The sequence below is a fragment of the Protobothrops mucrosquamatus genome, unplaced genomic scaffold (assembly GCF_001527695.2).
Source record: "Protobothrops mucrosquamatus isolate PMUCROS unplaced genomic scaffold, P.Mucros_1.0 scaffold508, whole genome shotgun sequence".
In the NCBI taxonomy this organism is placed as follows: domain Eukaryota; kingdom Metazoa; phylum Chordata; class Lepidosauria; order Squamata; family Viperidae; genus Protobothrops; species Protobothrops mucrosquamatus.
The window spans coordinates 102,492-120,611 of NW_015386823.1; the positions used below are offsets into that span (position 1 = coordinate 102,492).

General features: G+C 37.6%; 1 protein-coding gene across 1 annotated transcript in view; it reads left to right on the forward strand.

The window, feature by feature from the left end:
* RNF17 (ring finger protein 17) overlaps positions 1–16,915 on the forward strand; it is a gene marked incomplete at its 5' end in the record, with an annotated part of 46,456 nt that extends 29,541 nt beyond the window's left edge. The window contains 12 exons of the mRNA XM_029284309.1: positions 54–160; positions 1,129–1,409; positions 3,690–3,853; positions 4,742–4,861; positions 6,695–6,775; positions 8,167–8,295; positions 10,108–10,164; positions 10,579–10,695; positions 12,571–12,703; positions 15,269–15,404; positions 16,013–16,202; positions 16,820–16,915. Of these exons, the coding sequence (XP_029140142.1) occupies positions 54–160; positions 1,129–1,409; positions 3,690–3,853; positions 4,742–4,861; positions 6,695–6,775; positions 8,167–8,295; positions 10,108–10,164; positions 10,579–10,695; positions 12,571–12,703; positions 15,269–15,404; positions 16,013–16,202; positions 16,820–16,915 (1,611 nt within the window). The remainder of the gene's footprint in view (positions 1–53; positions 161–1,128; positions 1,410–3,689; positions 3,854–4,741; positions 4,862–6,694; positions 6,776–8,166; positions 8,296–10,107; positions 10,165–10,578; positions 10,696–12,570; positions 12,704–15,268; positions 15,405–16,012; positions 16,203–16,819) is intronic.
* Positions 16,916–18,120: the final 1,205 nt, after the last annotated feature.

An 18,120-nucleotide genomic window follows, 5' to 3' on the forward strand; every position in this document is an offset into this window, starting at 1 on the left:
CTTTTTCAATGAATAATTGATTTTTACCCCTAAACATTCTTAATTTGTCCCAGGATACTGATTTGTCACCTTTGCCTGTAAAAATATTTTGCAAAGATGGACAAAACTGTACTGACGTTTCAGAATACATGATGAAAGAAGGCTTAGCACTTAGAAAAAGGTACGTATTTTTTTATATATATATAAAAAAACCCAAATAGTGTTTATTCATTTTTAATGTACTTAAAATACTTGTTTTCTATATAAAATTTAATGCTTGAATTTTTATCTGTAATTCACTCAGTTATAAACCAACAGAAAAATGTTTAAGCTAGTTCGGAGTGGGACAACTCGCCACAACCAATTCGCTACGATCAACTTGCCGCGGCCAACTCGCCGTGGGGCAGCTCGCCGTGAGACAACTCGCTGCGGAACAATTCAATTTTATTATTTAAAATAGTTAAAAAATATTTTAATTTTTGTCGTTCACATTTCATTTTGTCTCTCCTTTGGCATCCTTTCTTTAATGATTCTATTCCACTATTTCTTCAATATTAGTGTAACTTTTGTCCCACAGTGAGTTGTCCCACGGCAAGTTGGCTGTTGTGAGTTGACCGTGGTGACAGTTGGCCATGGTGACTAGGCCCCAGGTGCAGTATTTGAGGAGAATAATATGTGAGGGGTCCTTGGTGCTCTCTGAGCTTGCTTGTTTCCTTGCAGATGTTTCATTACCCTAACTAGGTAGCATCATCAGTGCTAGTAAGGAGTGCTGTTTTCTGTCAGTTTATATTCTGGTGTTTTGCCTGTCTGGGTGGGTGGGTGGGGGGGCGGTCTTAAGGATTCTTTGGTTGGGCTGTTTACCAATGGCTCTTTGGCAGTTTCTTGATTGAGGTATTGCTTTCTTGATTCTTGGTCTGAAATTGATCTTGGAGTTAATCTATGCTGATCTGAATGCAGATTACTGATGGGGATATGCTGGAGTCTTTTTCTCTTTTGGGCTAGTTGATTGTCTCTTTTGCATAGTCTATAGATGTTGTTAATGTCTGTGTGTCTATTGATGGCTGATTTGTCAGAATGCCAGGCTTCCTTGTCAGAATACGTATTTGATTTTTTAAAATTTGCTGACATACGTTTGTTGAATCCTAATAGAGCACCTAAAATTCATCCAAATCAAGCTTCCTCTGGTAAACTACAAAAGAATGTGGACATAAACCAGCTGGTTTCAGAAAAAGAAAGCCCTTCTAAACTGGAAAAGCATTTTGATCCTTCAAATACTGATAGTAAGCAACAAGAACTGAAAATGTCAGTGGCTAAGCCTCTAGTGGTTGAGACCTATAAACTACCAGCTCTTCCTAGCTCGGATTGCTTCAGTGCTACGGTTAGCTGTGTTTCAGATAATGGAACAATTTATGTGATTCCCACATCACAAGGTAAAGCATTTGTACAATTATGATAGATGTTACATAATTTCAAAGAATTATATATAAATGTAATAGGTACTGTTACAGACAATCATGTCAAAAGCAACTCTTCGTGAGATGTGCATGCAGGTGGGCGGGGCAGGGGAAGGGTGGGGGCAGAGCAGGCAGGACGGGAGGCGGAGTGGGGGCGGGGGCGGTTTTCGGGCACTCGGTCTCTAAAAGATTTGCCATCACTGATATAACATAACATAATATAATATAACAACCATCTTGAGTACAATCATAAAACATTTGGAATGCCCTTTGAACACCATCAGCAATGGCAAAAATCACCTTTAATCAATTGCAAAAGACATGTCTATTTGGAACAGCTTACATCCTACAACAATATTTCTAACACCATCAAACAACTTCTGCCTATCCCAGATCTTTGGGAAGAACTCTATAGGCAGATAAAAATACCAAATGTAGTTTAAGTATCTGGCTGACTGTTCACCCATCTATAATAATATATTAAATTTACATACTGCCAATTCCCAGCAACTCTAGATCTTTATTTCCTTGTTTTTAACAAACAAGAATAAAAATGACAGAAATGACAAAACTGGACAGGAACAAAGAAAAAAACAACCACTACAATCTAAAGCGTCGCCCTTTCCAAAGACTTGGGCCAAATTACAAATGTTTGTTACCTGAAATTCTGGACATGCACATGTTGCTTTACAGTCCACCTCATTGTTCGTTTAATTTCTATAATCACCGATCTCAATCAGTGTCAGGCATTGAAACATATTTGTCATAGTAGCAATAAATTGGTTGTGGAAAGACATATTATGACTAGCAGCATCTGTATCTTTCTGCATTGCTGCTGTTCTTCCCCAACATTTCTGGCACCAGGGACCAGTTTTGAAAGAAAAATTATCTTGCATGGACCTGAGGGGGGGGGAGGAGATGCTCAACCTAGATCCTTTGCTTGCTTGCTCATCTCTTGTGTAGCCTAGTTCCTAACAAGCTATGGACCAGTACCAGTCTGTGGCCCCGGGATTGGGGAACCCTGCTATAGCACATGAATTCTGTGCTCTGTGTTCTAGAGGATAGCACAGAGTCCTCTAGAAAATTAATTATTTTATACATGTATGCATATTGTATGTTTTAGCAGTAACATATATGCAGTTATATACGGAATTATTAAAAGTATTTGAGAAAAGGAACATTGCTGATGATGATCAGACTGGGAGATCAAAATTGGAAAATATACTACAGTGGCAAAATTTATGGTATATATCTATAATAGGAGTTGAGCCAAATTGAGACAGTACACAAGGCAAATTCAGACATTTGGAATATGGTTTCTGGAAAAAGTTATGAGACTATTAGAAATAATAGATGAAAACATTTAAAAAGAAGCTAGCAATAATCCTTAATATTTAAATTGCAGTCAGCAGCTAGGAACATGAAGGGAAGGGAAGAGATCAATGTATCACTAGAAACTTTGCACAATGCTTTTTATTCATAGTGGGGGAGAGGTTGTATCCATTTATATTTTTCCCTTTGTATTGCATTGTCTTTTTTAAAAAAAATACTTTTTATTAAAGTTTTACAACGGACATATAAACTAGCACAAATTAATTTAAAAACAGAAAAAAGAGAAAATAAAAAAGACAAAAGTGCAGAAAACTTCCAATTTCCTTTGCAGCAGATATAAATACAATTACAAGGTTTTTTTCTTACTCTACAAATACAAAAGAAAGCTTACTCTTTTCTATTATCCAGTTTTTTTTAATCATAGAAACCATGAATCATAAATGCATTTCTTCCATTTTACACAAAAAGTCTATAATGTATTTGCAGTCAGCCATAAATGTAGACATTGTTTTTTCTCTAAACAAAGAAGTTAATTCAGCCATCTCTGAAAGTTTCACCATTTTTACCAACCATTCCTCCATTGTGGGTATTACCATAATTATCCACTTTTTGAGCATAAAATAGTCCCGCTGTAGTCACAATATATAAAAACAGTTCCATGACATTTTTCCAGTTGCTTATTCATTCATCTCTAAAGAAAAATCTCTGGTTTCAATTGTATTTTACCTTTAAAATCTTCAAAATTTATGTATTTGTATCCAATTTTTAAAACTTTTTTACATACTCACTAAGCAAGATAAAATATTACCTCATGTTGTTCACATTTCAAGCATTTTATGCAAAGATCATATTGCATTATCTTAGCAAAAAAAAATTGTTAAAAGAGATAATAACCTTAACACCATTTGCTTGGATTTTTCTTAGAGCAAAAGTTAAAAGAGTTAATGTGTAATATACAAGATAATGTCAAAGGTTTAGGCCTTCTGAAACCCTATAACTGGAAAAATGGAGAAGCTTGTGTTGTAAGAGCAGCAGATACAATGTGGTACCGAGGTGAAGTTAAAGATGTTGGCGCTGGCATTGTAAAGGTAACGTTGATGTTTTTAAGAACATTCTGGTTTTCACCACTGGTGTTTTTTTCTTGTGTTTTGTTAAAATGAAGGCAGTGTTGTCTATGGAGATTCTCAGTTATCTAGGTCATGGTTGTCCCAAGGATGCTTTTTCAAATGGCAACTGGACTTTCTTTGTTTTTTTCTTGAAGAAGTTTCGCTTCTCATAAGACACCACTTATCTCCTGTTCACAACACAATTCTTTCAGCAGTTCCAATAAGGTTCTACACCTATTTGCTCTATTCAGGTGACCCTGAGGGCACAGATAAGCCTCCAAGTGACTTCAGTGATTCTCAAAAAGAATGCTAATGACTAGATGACTGCAAGGAACATAAATCCTTCCATCCTCCACTATTCAGTGAGAACTAACAACGCTTCTTGGATGAGAAACGAAATGTCTTCAAGGGGAAAAAAAGTCCAGTTGCCTGGTGAAGGCAGTTTTATAAAAGTATACTCTTTTGTTATAAAAGTATATTCCTTTGAGTATACTTACTACTGCTTATTGCACAGGTAGTAGATGCTTGAAAATATGAGATTTCTGCTATTTTATGTGAAGGATATTCAACAATAGGTTAACTTCACAAGATGCATTCCTTTTTTTAGTGCCTTTTGCCTCTCATTTATGACAAACATGATGCAGATAAATGCCAAACAATCTATCATTGCCCCTTATATTTTAGAAACTAATTCAACTAAATATATCTTCTCTTAACATTATGTATGAATCAGTGTGTCACATCTACTTCCTAAACCCATATGGGGTGGGCAGTATTTTTGTACATTTGTGCATGACGAATGTTTTCAAAAAGAACTACATCATGAAATGCACTGATGTAGTTGGTCTTGTGTTTTGTTTCTTTTCCTAGGTACTTTATATAGACTATGGATATACTGAGAAGATTCCTCCATGCCATCTATACCCCACTATTTTGTATGCTGAGATACCTCCATTTTCTATACCATGTCAGCTGTATAAAACTGTACCAGTGAGTTAGATGCTATGATTTGAACATAATGCATTTCTACAAGACAGTATATGAAAGTGTACAAATAATTTACCTGCATGATGCAGTGTAATTGCATCAATATTGTAGTTCATGCCTATCATCAGCAGAATTGGGCATACACTCTTTTTTTCCTTTCCACTTTGAAACAAGTGTTAGGTACATATTCCACTTTGTAATGATAAAATAATTTTGGGAAGTCTAAGGTTTTCCAGGGCTCACTACTAGAAAGTGGTAGGCTTTAAATGCATACAAGCTGAATATTAGATGAAAGTGTTCGATGCTAACAAGCCCTGGTGGTGTTAGAATGCAGTATTGTAAGTTAAACTCTGCCAATAGCCTGGAGTTTTATCTTGACCGGGTCAAGGTTGACTCGGCCTTTCATCCCTCCAAGGTCAGTAAAATGAGGACCCAGATTGTTGAGGGCAATATGCTGATTGTATAAACTGACCAGAAAATGCTATAAAGCACTATGGGGCTGTTACTATTGCTAACTATCTAGTGTGTCCCTGGCCCCCAGTTTATTTCTAGGGCGGTGCAAAATGCTAGTTTTCATTCTAGTTCCAGCACAAATCGCCTACCTGCTCCATAAGCTGATCTTGTTGCTTGTCTCATTGTCTAGTAAAGCGGAGAAAATTAAATCTTCTAGGCTGTCATCTAGGCAGAGTGAAAGCAGCATATTTGCACATATTCCCCTTCTGTATTAAGTGTTATTTAAATTCTATTAAATGACCAGAACACTTTAGTAAGATTGTAAAGAGCTACCTCCAGGCTTGATTTGCCTGAATGCCCTGTATTCCAATGAAGGAAAAATGAAATGTGCTGAAAGGCAGTTCTTCATGTTCCTACAACATACAGTGGACAAAAATAAGGGAAGGGTGTGATTTTACTATAAGGAAAAGGGAGACTTGGGTTTATTTGATTGAAAGTAGGAAACAGAAACCAAGAATTCAGTGGAGAAAAATGGGTTTTGATCTGGGAGAAGCAGCATGGAGATTAGGGCTCAAGTAGAGATAACAGGAGAAACAAGGAAAAAGTGTGGATTTGATGAGTTACGCTTGTGCAATGTGGAATGTGGAATGAAAAATAATGATGTGAATTAAAAGGTATTACTGAAGAAAAAAGTTTGTATTTAGAGAGGGTCAGGTTCTACTCCTTCCTCTTGTTCTGATTCTTGATAAGCTATTGCCATGTAGCCTCAAAAGTTTTCCTTTTCTATGAAATGTAAGTAGTTGTACCCTATAGGAACCAATTTGTGATAGCATCTAAGACAATGCTTTGAAATTCCAGCTGGCTCCAAAGATTGTTTTCCAATATTTGCCTTTTTGAGGCATTCTAGCTCCAACTGAAACACCTCATCAGGATAACAGCAACCCTCCATTGCCTTTTTCACATCTTAGAGAATATGCCAAATGTTAATTTTGATTTTAATTGTTATGTAAGGCTTCCATCAACAGAAGCCTTAAGTAACAATTGGAATTAAAAATATTTCATGAGACCATTTTGGCCAACCCAGGAGCTCATGTCATTCTTAACAGTTGTTCTTTAGGTGAAAAAATTAGATAGATCACAACAGGTAGGGCTGTTCAATTGAGCATGGATGATCTTTGGCCTAAGCCCTAAAACATCTTAGTATGTGATGAAAAAAAATGCAGTTGTGCTTACCCTCTGGTTTTGGGTGAACTGGAACTTGATCATTTTCTGCTTCTTGACCATTCTTTTTCCATATTAGCTAGTCTTGTGAATGGAGGTTTTGGACCATTGGCTTTTCATAGTTGATAATCGATTGGTGTATTTTTCCTCATGATTATTTAGGTTGGCAACATTTGGCAGCAGGATGCCGTTGAATTGCTTAAAGAGATACTTACAAAAAGATCAGTTAAAATACGCATAATGGTATGTCTAAATACTGTATCTTTTATTATTTCAATCATTGTGCTACCCTTACCAAAGGCTTATGGGAGGGAGCTAAAGGTAAAAACAAAAACAACCCTCTTAATCAAATAAATAGATTTAACCAATAAAATAAACTAAGTACAATACCAGTATTATACAGAAAGAAAAATCACAAAAAACATGCAGCCATCAAATAAGGTCTTAATAAGGCCTACCTTGTCCATGAACTAATAATGAATAATAGGGGTAACCTGAAATGCATTACTGAAATCTGATTGGGTATGGTGGAGGAGATCCCCCTTTCAAAAATAGGCTTCCTAAACTTCAGATGTGATACCACCCGGAACACTGGGTGGGGAGTGTAGCCATTGCTGTCCAGAGGTTTGCCATGGAGTTCTCCATAGGAAGGAGCAATTTGTTCAATCTGCTCCAAATGGACCCAGCAGGAAGACTAGGATTTAACACAACAATAGCATGACTGAGTGGCTATAAGTGTTAAGGTCCCCTAGATCTGGAGATCTTCCATCATTAATTCTGGAGGAGATTGCATTATCATGGATAAAGTTGGTAGGTAATCTAGGGGTCCTCCAAATAAAAGTTCAAGTCTTCAATCACTTCAAAAGCTTGATAGTTTTAATAGATTACCTAAAACCTGAAGGAAGCAGCAGATCAAATTGTTATAAGGAGCCAAAGAATGGAAAGTAGCAGTCAAAAATGCCTGCTTCCAAGGTGTTGTAAGATGTCATTTTCACAAAATGGAGGGAATTGACCTTATATAATTGGATTGGAGGGGCAAAAATATTCACTTGAGTCAGAAGAAAAAAAGTAAAAAGAATGTAGCTTCTCATTCTTTTTTCTTGATAAGTTCCATATGATCTAGTACAGAACCACATGGGACCTTAAAAATGACAACTATTGTAAAGAGCCCTGAGGCAATAGAGATGTCATTGGAGAACTCTCTTCCTCCACTAACACTGATGGAACTGAAGAACACTGCTCTTCACTCTGATTCTCTGGAGTAGTCCAGAAGTATTGAAAATCTCTGAGTGATTAAAGATGACCAGGAAGGTTGTGTTCCCCTGATCCCAGTTTCTCCAAAGGTTATCCACAAGTTCAACTAATGCAGTTTTTTGGATGCATCTTGGCCTGAAATCAGACTACCAAGAGTTAGTCCATTTTCCTGTATGCACATGTAAATATAGAAAGTGTTTCTTTAACAACTATAATTTGTTTTGGAGTTGATGATACACTTTGTCATGTGTGAACATTATAGCAAGTATCTCAAATTACTACAGACTTTCAGCCGTAAGAAGGGATTGCCCATGCCTGTTTTTAGAGCTGTTTTAGTAGCAAATGGGATGGTAGTAATGAGTTTGTTAATCTTTCAACAGGAGCAGTCAGATCTTCCTTCGGGGAAAGTGTCTGTCAAACTCTGGTTTTCGGGGATGTCACTATCTTATTTCATGGCATTCCATAAACATTGTATTACCAAAGATGATGGTGATTCTATACCAACATGGGTAATTTTTTTTCTTTTCACGCACAGTTTAACTCAAATATTTCATGCTGAAACAAGTTACTTGTCCAGGTATAGTGCTATTAAGCATAGTGCTGATTGGTGGTGATGTAGTCTTTGGGTAGAAGTTGAGTCAGTATTGAAAATCTTCCTTTAGAATAAAAAAAACTTGTTATCAGTAGTAAAAGCAATGTTATTGGTGAGATATGAAAAACACGGTATAGTAAAGTTACCTCATCTATTTTCTCTTATATCACCAGTTCTAAACAGCATTCCTAGATGTAGTCTGGAGTTCAAACTGCAGAACTAGTGTACAGCCTTTTTTCCCTGCAGTATAGCATTGATCCTTTCTTAACAAGGACTTTGGAGTTTCTAGACAAATTCTTCACAAAGAATTTGGAGACAAAAAGATAAAAATGTTTGCTATTGTCATTTTTGTTCTGGGACTGAGTTGCAAATTTAGGAACAATCCATAAGACAGACCTTACTATTTTCAAGAATCTTATTATGCTGTTCCATTGAATCCGTGATTGTTCCTCATCAAATTCAATGTAATTCCTCCTTTGTAGTGTTCCTATGCACTCTCACAAGTACATGAACTTCTTTGCTTGGGAGCTGTTAAATTTATGCTGTGCAACCAGTGTGATTTTGCATTTAGCAGTGTGTAGCCTTAGATCGCAGGTTGTGCATTTCTAGTTTAAATCTTACTTGTTGATGAATATCTTAAAATGAAAATATTTCCATTTAAATCCCTTTCCAAATTATTCTTATGGTATTTGCAAAATTGCCACCCAAATATAAATATATTTATTGAAAGCAAGAAGCACAATATTAAAAAAACATGTTGAATTCTTGAAAATGGCTTCTGTGTATTACTGGCTGAGTTGCCACAATCCCCATAATATCTGGGGGTTTTTTTAATCATGTTGATGCAGTGTATCTGGAAATTGGGTGTATACACATTTTCTTTTTCAGTTAATAATATATTTTTCCACCCTAACAATTTTCTAATTTATCTCAGGATAGTAGTTTATCACTTTGCCTGTGAAAGTATTTCCTCTTACCTATCTTATTACCAGAACAGTTGTCAAACTCCATCAAAATATAATTGCATCAGCCCCATAACACCATGGTTTCTGAGGTAAATATAGATCATCTATATAGGGCCAGACATTAGTTTCAGCATTATCCTTGTACGTTTTTTGAATGTTAAGGTTAAGTATTCTCTTTGGAACCACAAACCCTGTGCTTAATGAGCTGGTTATGCTGTGACTAATTTCTCCTCTGTAAATTTGCTTTACAATCCTCTAAGCTCTGTGTTCTTACAGAGTAGGTGGCCCCTTTCTTTTGAAAATTCAGCATTCTGTGGCTGACTTCGATTTAATTTATTTGAATATTTGGCTGCCTCTTCAGATTTCATCCCTATTTTGCTAATAGTTTGGATTGTTTATACCATTTAGCTGCAAGGCATGCTGGTGACTGTGCAAATTCAAAGTTTAACCTTTGAATTATGTGGCATAAAGATAAAGTCATGGTACAATCTGATTCTCCTTTTGTTACCTGATGCCGCCAATTTTGTAGAATCTTCACTATGATGGTCAAATGTTAAAAGGTATTTTACATAGAAGGCCACAAAACTCTTTCATGTAAAGTTTCTTTGTTCGTAATTTTGATGATTTCTGGCTATTTCATAATATAGGTAGTCCTATATTTTTCTGCTGAAAAATAATTTTGCTGCTTTGTGTACATTAAAGAGCTTTCTAATGTGAGTCTGTGAAATTAATACTGTATTAAGATTTGAATTTATATGTTCTAGGATATGCTAGAATCCAGTAATGAAACCTTGGAGGAAAATTGTGAAATCAGTTATGAGGTAAGATTTAACACTAAATCCATTTAAGGGTATGTAATACCTTAAACAAATTGTATTAGATGCCTACTGTTACCCTGCCTAGCTAATAGCATATTATCCATTACAGTTTGTTTCCAGGCTGAGGATGGATCATAGCTTTGTGCTTTGTAAAATGGAATAGCCTTGGAGATTGCCTTGGCTTTCTTCCTTTTAGTGGTCCAGGAATGTTCATACATTCAAGTGGCAATAATCTACTAATTAACTAGATTCCAAAACTCCTATTTCCCGGTATTTAAAACAGTAGAGAAATTTGCTGCTCCCTAAATAAGATGTGAATGTGTGTAGGGAATCTATACAAAATAGTCTCCAGGACAGATTGTTGGCATTCTCTAGGGTTGTTTTGCCAATTGTGTTCTAATAATTTGCTTATTTTAGGGATTACTGAATATTAAACTAAAGACTCCTCTTTTACCATCATATATGTCCGCATCATTGCCTATCCTTGGAGAACACTTTCCAGTGAAAGTAACACACATTGTGTCACCGAATGAGGTATTTTAATTAAAAATGTTGGGGGGGAGGGAAGGGAAGAAACTCAGTGGGGAAGCTGCCAGGAAATCAGAAGTTGCTTGCACTCACACTGCTTTTGCCTGCCCATGATCATTCTGTTTCTCTGTTTAAGTAAGAAAATATCTGAAATGCAATCATCTCTTCAAGGGAAAATTATTCAAAGAGTTTTTCCTCATCTACTTAATCCACTTAATGATGAAATTTGAGATAATTTATGGGAAATGACCAATAACACAATAATATACATTATCATAAAAACTATTAACATAAAAATTTAAAATTCAATATATGGAATCTTTTATATAAAACAATACACCAGGTAGGCAGGAGAAGGGGTTTTTTTTCTTTGAGTTTCTATGGCAGTTCCACACAAAAGATGTATCTGATGGAATAAGAAGCAGTGTCTTCCCTACTCTTTTGGTACATTTCTTCTAATTTACAGAAGATACTCTCAGTTTATAGATCTTGCTTATCAGGTTCCATTCGGGACCTTTCAAAACCATCTAGGAGTAAAGATAAGTCAAAGGACTTGATTATTTCATCTGAATATTCTAGCTCAGAGGTCTCCAACCTTTTGGGCACCAGGGACCGGTTCCATGGAGAAAGGTTTTTCCACGGACTGGAGAGTGTATAGTTTTGTGTGCTGCCTGCATCCCACGGATGGGGCTTTGCTTGTTTGTGCGGACCGGTTGCTAGCATGCTGCGGCCCAGTACCGGTCCATGGCCTGGGGGTTGGGAACCCCTGTTTCTAGCTGCTATATTCTTCCACTCTAGAAAACTTTAGTCTGGAGGAAGAATGCTAGAGCACAAACAAGGAATGTAAAGCTCTTCAGCTCTAGAAGTGAAAAAGGTACTCCTGAGGAGACATAGATGTGCTTGGTGCACGTACTAGAGAACCTTAAAGAAATGTAAGCTGCCACCATCTCATTAGCTCAAATATATTTTAGCTCAAACATACATAGCAGTGATACACCTGCAACCATTCCCCCTTTTTTTCACTTCAAGTCCTAATAGTTGAATAACACAAGGAGAAATGAAATGTGAGTGAGAGAAGCTTATTCTTTGCGAAGAATCCTGAGAGATTAAATTATTCTTGCTTAAATTCACTAGTCTAATATTTCTGTCTTCTCCCCCCCCCCTTTATTATTAAAAAATCAGTGTTTCACCCAACTCAGAGTGGCAGAGGAAAATAAGTATATGAATATTTACATATGGCAGCTACTGTGTTATTAACTTTCTGCTAATTCGGTAGCAGTTGGAGTGCAGCATAACATGTTCATAGCCTTATACAAATTTAGGATGCAGTTAAGGAAAATGTTAACAGACACCTGTATGTTCCTCAGGTGGTCTGGAAAATGAGCAGCCAGAGAAGCGGTATTAGAAAGAAACTGAACATATCTCCACCCCCAACAAATGAAAAAATAAACTGAATTCTAAAATAAAAGTAATGCAGTAATGGAAATTGTACTAACCTGATCTCTTCCCTGATAATAACTTGATAAGGAAAAAATGAGAATTTTGCTCTTAATGAAGTTGGTTTCTAGGAACTTGATTCCTAAATAAATAACCCAAATCCTGAGTGTGAGTGATTTGGCTTTCAAAATAGAGCCTTCCAGGGAAGGAAGGCCATTCCCTTCAGAAATTCCTTTTTCACCAGGATGTGAAAATAAACGATGTTGCTGTTGCACTAGGTTTTATTATTTACTTTTTGGCTATTTGTCAAACTGCTCCCCGTTGGTTAAAATCAGGAAGGTTATCTCTTGATACAGTATTAGATCTAACTTTCTTTGCTTTTACATGAACAAACATATTTCTAATCTTACAGTCTTTTGATACAGATATTTTCCTCTACCCCAGGTCTATATTTCCATTGTTCACTCAAACAGTACCAGCCAACAGAGAGAGATGGATTCTGACACTCTAGAGAAAGCCTTGGCTCAATGTAATCAGAACATAGACACTCTTCCACGTCCAACTGATTTTCAAAAAGGTATAGTACTTAGAAGCTAAATATGTAATAGCCTGCTTTAAATATTTTCAGTTGTATTCAAGGTGGCTCTCCCCTGTTTGCTTAGAAGCCTGAAAATCATGTGTCCCAGTTTTCATGAGCTCCTTCCCACATTTAAAAATAGAAGGAAAATCTTGCTGAATTGGGCCATAAGCCCACTTTGTCCACATGGAGACATGCCAAATGGAGGCATTAGGGCAGTGATGGCGAAGCTTTTAGAGACCGAGTGCCCAAACTGCAACCCAAAACCCACTTATGCATCGTCGGGTGCCGGGTGGGTGTGGCCCATTGGGGTGTGTGGCCCATTGGGTGGGCGTGGCTGCAGTGGTAACAGCAGACTGGGTGGGACTAAAAAGTTCAATCAATCAATTCCAATTTTGCAAGATCTTTTTTTTTCCCCGCGAGAAGCTGAAATTGACTGATTGAACCTTTTTTTTTTTTTTTTGCACACGGCGGCGGAGGCCTAAAGCGAAAAGGTTTTATAAAACCCAGCTGAAGGCCTAGGACTGGGGCAACGGCGCGCGTGCCCACAGAGAGGGCTCTGAGTGCCGCCTCTGGCACCCGTGCCATAGGTTCGCCACCACTGCATTAGGGAAACTCACAACCTCCTCCGCTGTCACTTCCCAGCAAACCAGTACTTGAGGTTTGGTGCCTGGGATTCAGGAGTTAGTTAGCAGCCATCTAATACAAATAGCCATTGATATCATAATTCTTCATGAAATTGTCCAGTTGCCTTTCAAAACCAGCCAAATTGATTGATATTACCTCAAAGAGTACATTGCATCCAGGGTTAAGATGGCCTTTGGAAAGGTTGCTTGTGTGTGTCAGTTGTGCCCATTCCTGCACTTTTCTCATTTGTCACTTATGCTTTACTCACTTCTTGTTTGGACTATGAGTAGGTCTCAATTTACAACTATTCAGTGACCATTTGAAGTTACAGTGGTGCTGAAAATACGGACTTAACAACCTGTGCTCAAAGTAAGGGCCCTTGCTGTGGTCCTGCAGTCATGTGATTCAAATTCAAGCACTTGGCAGCTTGCTCACGCTTAGACTGCAAGGGCACGTCAGCTACCCCTACCTGCCTATCCCCCCCCTTTTGACTGCCTGGCACCCTGCCTTGTGGGGTGGCAAACACTTCCAGAACTGCATGGTTCTGGGGCTGCTTGCCATGCCCTGGGTAGACTCGGCCACCCCAGGAAGCACCTGCAAGCATTAGTTTGTCCAGTTGCCTTCTCTCCCAACCCATCACCTTTTCCACCCAGCCACCATAGCCAAAGCAGAAGCACTTCACTAGCTTTATCGTCTCCTTTTGGGACCTGCTATGCAACTCTTGGCATTCCAAGATCTCAGATCTCCTACAAGTGTGACTCTCCAACAGCTCGGTGCTAAACTCCAGCAAGCTCCAGTAAGCATTCATTCACCCAGCTGTGTTCTCTCCCAGTTCTCTGCATCAATTTTTCGAGTATGTGTAGTAAACATTTGCTGGAGAAGTTGTGTCCAGAAAGGCTTCAATCAATAATAATAATAATAATAATAAACTTTATTACTGTCATAGACCAGCAATAGCCATCACTTTTTACAATATATTAAATAATAATAATAATAATAATAGTAAAAATAGTACTAACATTAATAGTAAATAATAACATCCCTGTTAAGAAAATACATGTTCTAAAAATGTTAGGGTCACTCCCTAGTTTACGTGAGTGGATAGCCGATTAATGTGTGAGTAAATATAATGTTCCAAACATTATTAGAGATATCTCCTGAAAATTGGCACAAATTGACGACTATAGGTCTGTAACCAATTTTTTTCTTGTGGACATTGCCGCAACACAGTATTTTGCCACTGCATGGGTGATAGAAGGATTTGGGTCTTGGAGGAGAAAGCCTACATAAAAATTGTCTGCCCTCCCTGGCAATCTCTCTAATAAGGGGAGAATATCCTATAAACTTGGTATAGCTCACAGTACAATAAAGGCTTCAATTTTTCCTTATATTTATTTTGCTTTAAAATATTAGTAATTGGTAAGTTGCTAAATAAACAAACCTGGACCTCAGTTGAATACAGGTAGTCCTCGACTTACAACAGTTCTTTAGTGACCCAAGGTACAGCAGCACTGAAAGAAATTATTTTTGACTGTTTTTCACTTATGACCATTGCAGCATGGTCACATGATCAAAATTCAGATGCTTGGCAAGTGGTTCATATTTATGATGGTTGCAGTGTCCTGTGATCAGCTTTTACGACCTCCTGATAAGCAAAGTCAAGGGGGAATCCAGATTCACTTAACAACCATGTTATTAACTTAAGAAATGCAATGATTCACTTAACAACTGTGGCAAGAAAAGTTGTAAAATGGGGACAAACTCACGTAAATGTGTCCACTTTGCAACACACATTTTGGGCTCAATTGTGGCCGTAACTTGAGGACCACCTGTAGTTTCGTGCTGTCAAGTTACCTGTCCTTTCATCTTTCTCATGCTCTCCTTGGGATAACCGGTGCAAAGAGATTCCCCTAACTGAATGGCCTGCTTTCCTTGTAGACATGCCCTGCCTCGCGGAATATAGTGATGGTTTGTGGTATCGAGCAAAACTCATTTCTATTCTTGAGTTCAATCCTGTTTCAGTCCTTGTGGAATTTGTTGACTATGGATCAACTAAAACATTGCCCGCAAGCAGGTAAACCAAAGATGTTCTTTTTTTTTCAAATTGCTTTATCAAGATTAATAATTCAGTAACTAGAAATATTGTGCGACAATAAGTGTTACTGTTTTAGATTTAACTATTTAAGACAGGGGTGTCAAACTCAATTTCACTGAGGGCTGCATCAGCATTGCGGTTGCCCTTTGGGGGGGGGCGGATGAGTGTGGCCAGAGTGGGTGCAGCCTACTGGGTGGGCGTGGATGGAGTGGGTGTGGCCTACTGGGTGGGCGTGGCCAGTTCTACATCATTCGCGTCAAGGGTGCCTGTGGGGGCCTGGGCAGGAGTGGGACAGATCTGAGGGTCTCTGGCAGAAGGGGTTAGGACTGGGGCAAGTGCCAAGGCATGGTCCACCGGGGCAAGTGCCAAGATGGCCACCACAAAATTGTACATTGGCTCCCGGCCGGCCTGGGCCAGGGCCAAGGCAGCGGGGGCCGTTCCCTCACTGTTTCCAGGATGTCTTTGCGGGCCACATGAAACCACTTCGTGGGCCGCATCCGGCCCCTGGGCCTTGTGTTTGACATGTCTGATCTAAGATGTTCATAAATTATTAGCTTGTATAGTTTGACTTGCTAACTGTGTTTCAGGTTGCGTCAGATTCCTCCTAAGCTCATGCAATATCCTGCTCAAGCATTCAGAGTGTTACTAGCTGGATTTAAACCTGCTCTAAATGATTCCGCAACAGAGAGAATTCCTTACTGTTCAGAATGGAGCCTAGATGCCTTGTGGGCTGCAATGAACTGCTTTGAAGGCAAAAACCTCAGTGCTTCTTCAGTGGTAAGCTTCTTTTTTTTTATCCTTCTCAATTTATCTCACTTTCATCTGGGAACTGTATATTCCCTTCTATATTTAAATCTCTCCATTGAAGCTGCTTAGAAGAAATAAAATCAAGGAAGAAATTAAAAGCCAAAACCACAAATTCCTTGATAAGTTGGATTTGTACTCAAAGCTGCAAATGTCAGCCGCCCTGAGTCCGGTAAGGAGAAGGGCGGGATACAAATCAAATCAAATAAATAAATAAATAAATAAATAAATTTCTTTTTCATCTTTGTGAAAGGTAGCATAAGGGTTTTGAATTTATAGCATGGTGGTCAAAATCCATTTTTTTCTAATTGTTTACTGTTTGCTGTTTGTGCATTGCGGTGAAGCACAAAAGGGCTTCAACTGCCATTGCAATCTTCCAGGCTTGGTACCTACTATTGCTGTCAGTAGGGGAAAAAAATCATTTCCCCAAATTCTTCAAGCAGACAAGTGCAAAAGCATGTAGCTGCAGACAAGATTCAGATGGTGGGAAAAAATGGGATTTCTTGTCTATAGTGTACTTCTTACTGGAAATATTGATATTGCTTCTGAAACTATATTTGTTGTCAATTTTGAAAAACCTTGCTTCCAAGACACATGCACCAGAGCATATTATATTTTTATACGAAAAAGGACGTCTCTTTCACATGAAGCTTGTGGAAATGGGATTTGCAGAACTGACACAATGATAGGTAAGCAACCAGTATTGGTTATCATCTATGTCTTTACCAGCATTAAAAATATATATACCGATCTTGCTGAAAATTTGCAAAAAATTAGAAAGTAAAAACTTTATGAATGGATCCTACTAATTTTAATCAGTGTTTTTTTTAAAAAAAAAATAATACTGGAATTCTTGTAGAAAATGTTTTTAAACTGTGTAAGCTCTAATATTTCTAGGGATAAATAAAATAAAATTGCAACTTTCATTTTTTTTTAACTCGGTCATAAAATCATCCACATACAGAGGTGGATTTAAACTGAAGGTGTTAAGAGCTGTATCTGAATTGTAGTCCACAAGGTGGAAAATAAAGGCACCGGAAAAGAAAACTGAATTAAAAAAAATAAACAGGAAAGTTCAGTAAAAGGGCCAATGCTTTTATAGCTTTTTGTGAATAATAACTGCATTATCCAAATGGTTCCCTCTTTTTTACAATCATCAATGCAATAAGATAAGAGACTCAGTAGCAATACTATGTAGAAGTTAATTGCTTGAAAGTTTGTGGGTATCTATTTTTAGATTCCCAGGGAATAATTCACATGGGAATAATGCTGTTTTTGTTTGTTTCAGATGCAGACTACCTCCATTAGAAAAAAATCGAACTGGTTGTGTACTAAAACTATCTTTATAGTTTTATAGTTTTTATAGTTATAGTTTTTTGTAAATTCTGGGAATACATAAAAGTGTTGAGTTTTTGTTAAGTTGTTCAAGTACTGATGGTTGTTTAAATAAAAATAGTTGGTGTTGCATCAAAATGTCTTTATAGTAGTTTATGTTTTATTCAATAAGTAGGGATAGGAAAAATATTTCAACGGTTTCGAGCATGGAACTTCCTGACCCAAGAGCAAAAACTGTTGCTTCAAATGCTGAGTAAGAATTCTGGGAATTAAAGTCTACAGATCTTAAAATTGCCAAGTTTGAAGACTACCAATGTAAATTGTCCAACCAGAAAATGATTGTCAACCATCCCACTCAGTCATGTAGCAAAGAAAGACTCCTGGCCATTTGTTTTGCCAAGAGTATACTTTACTGACACTTGCAAACAACACAAAGGAAAGATAATGCAGATCAGCTCCACTATACAGTATCATCTCTTAGAAGCTGTTACAGACTACCAAATACAATTGGCAATATATTATCTGCAAACAATTTGGCACCTATGTCCCTATAGTA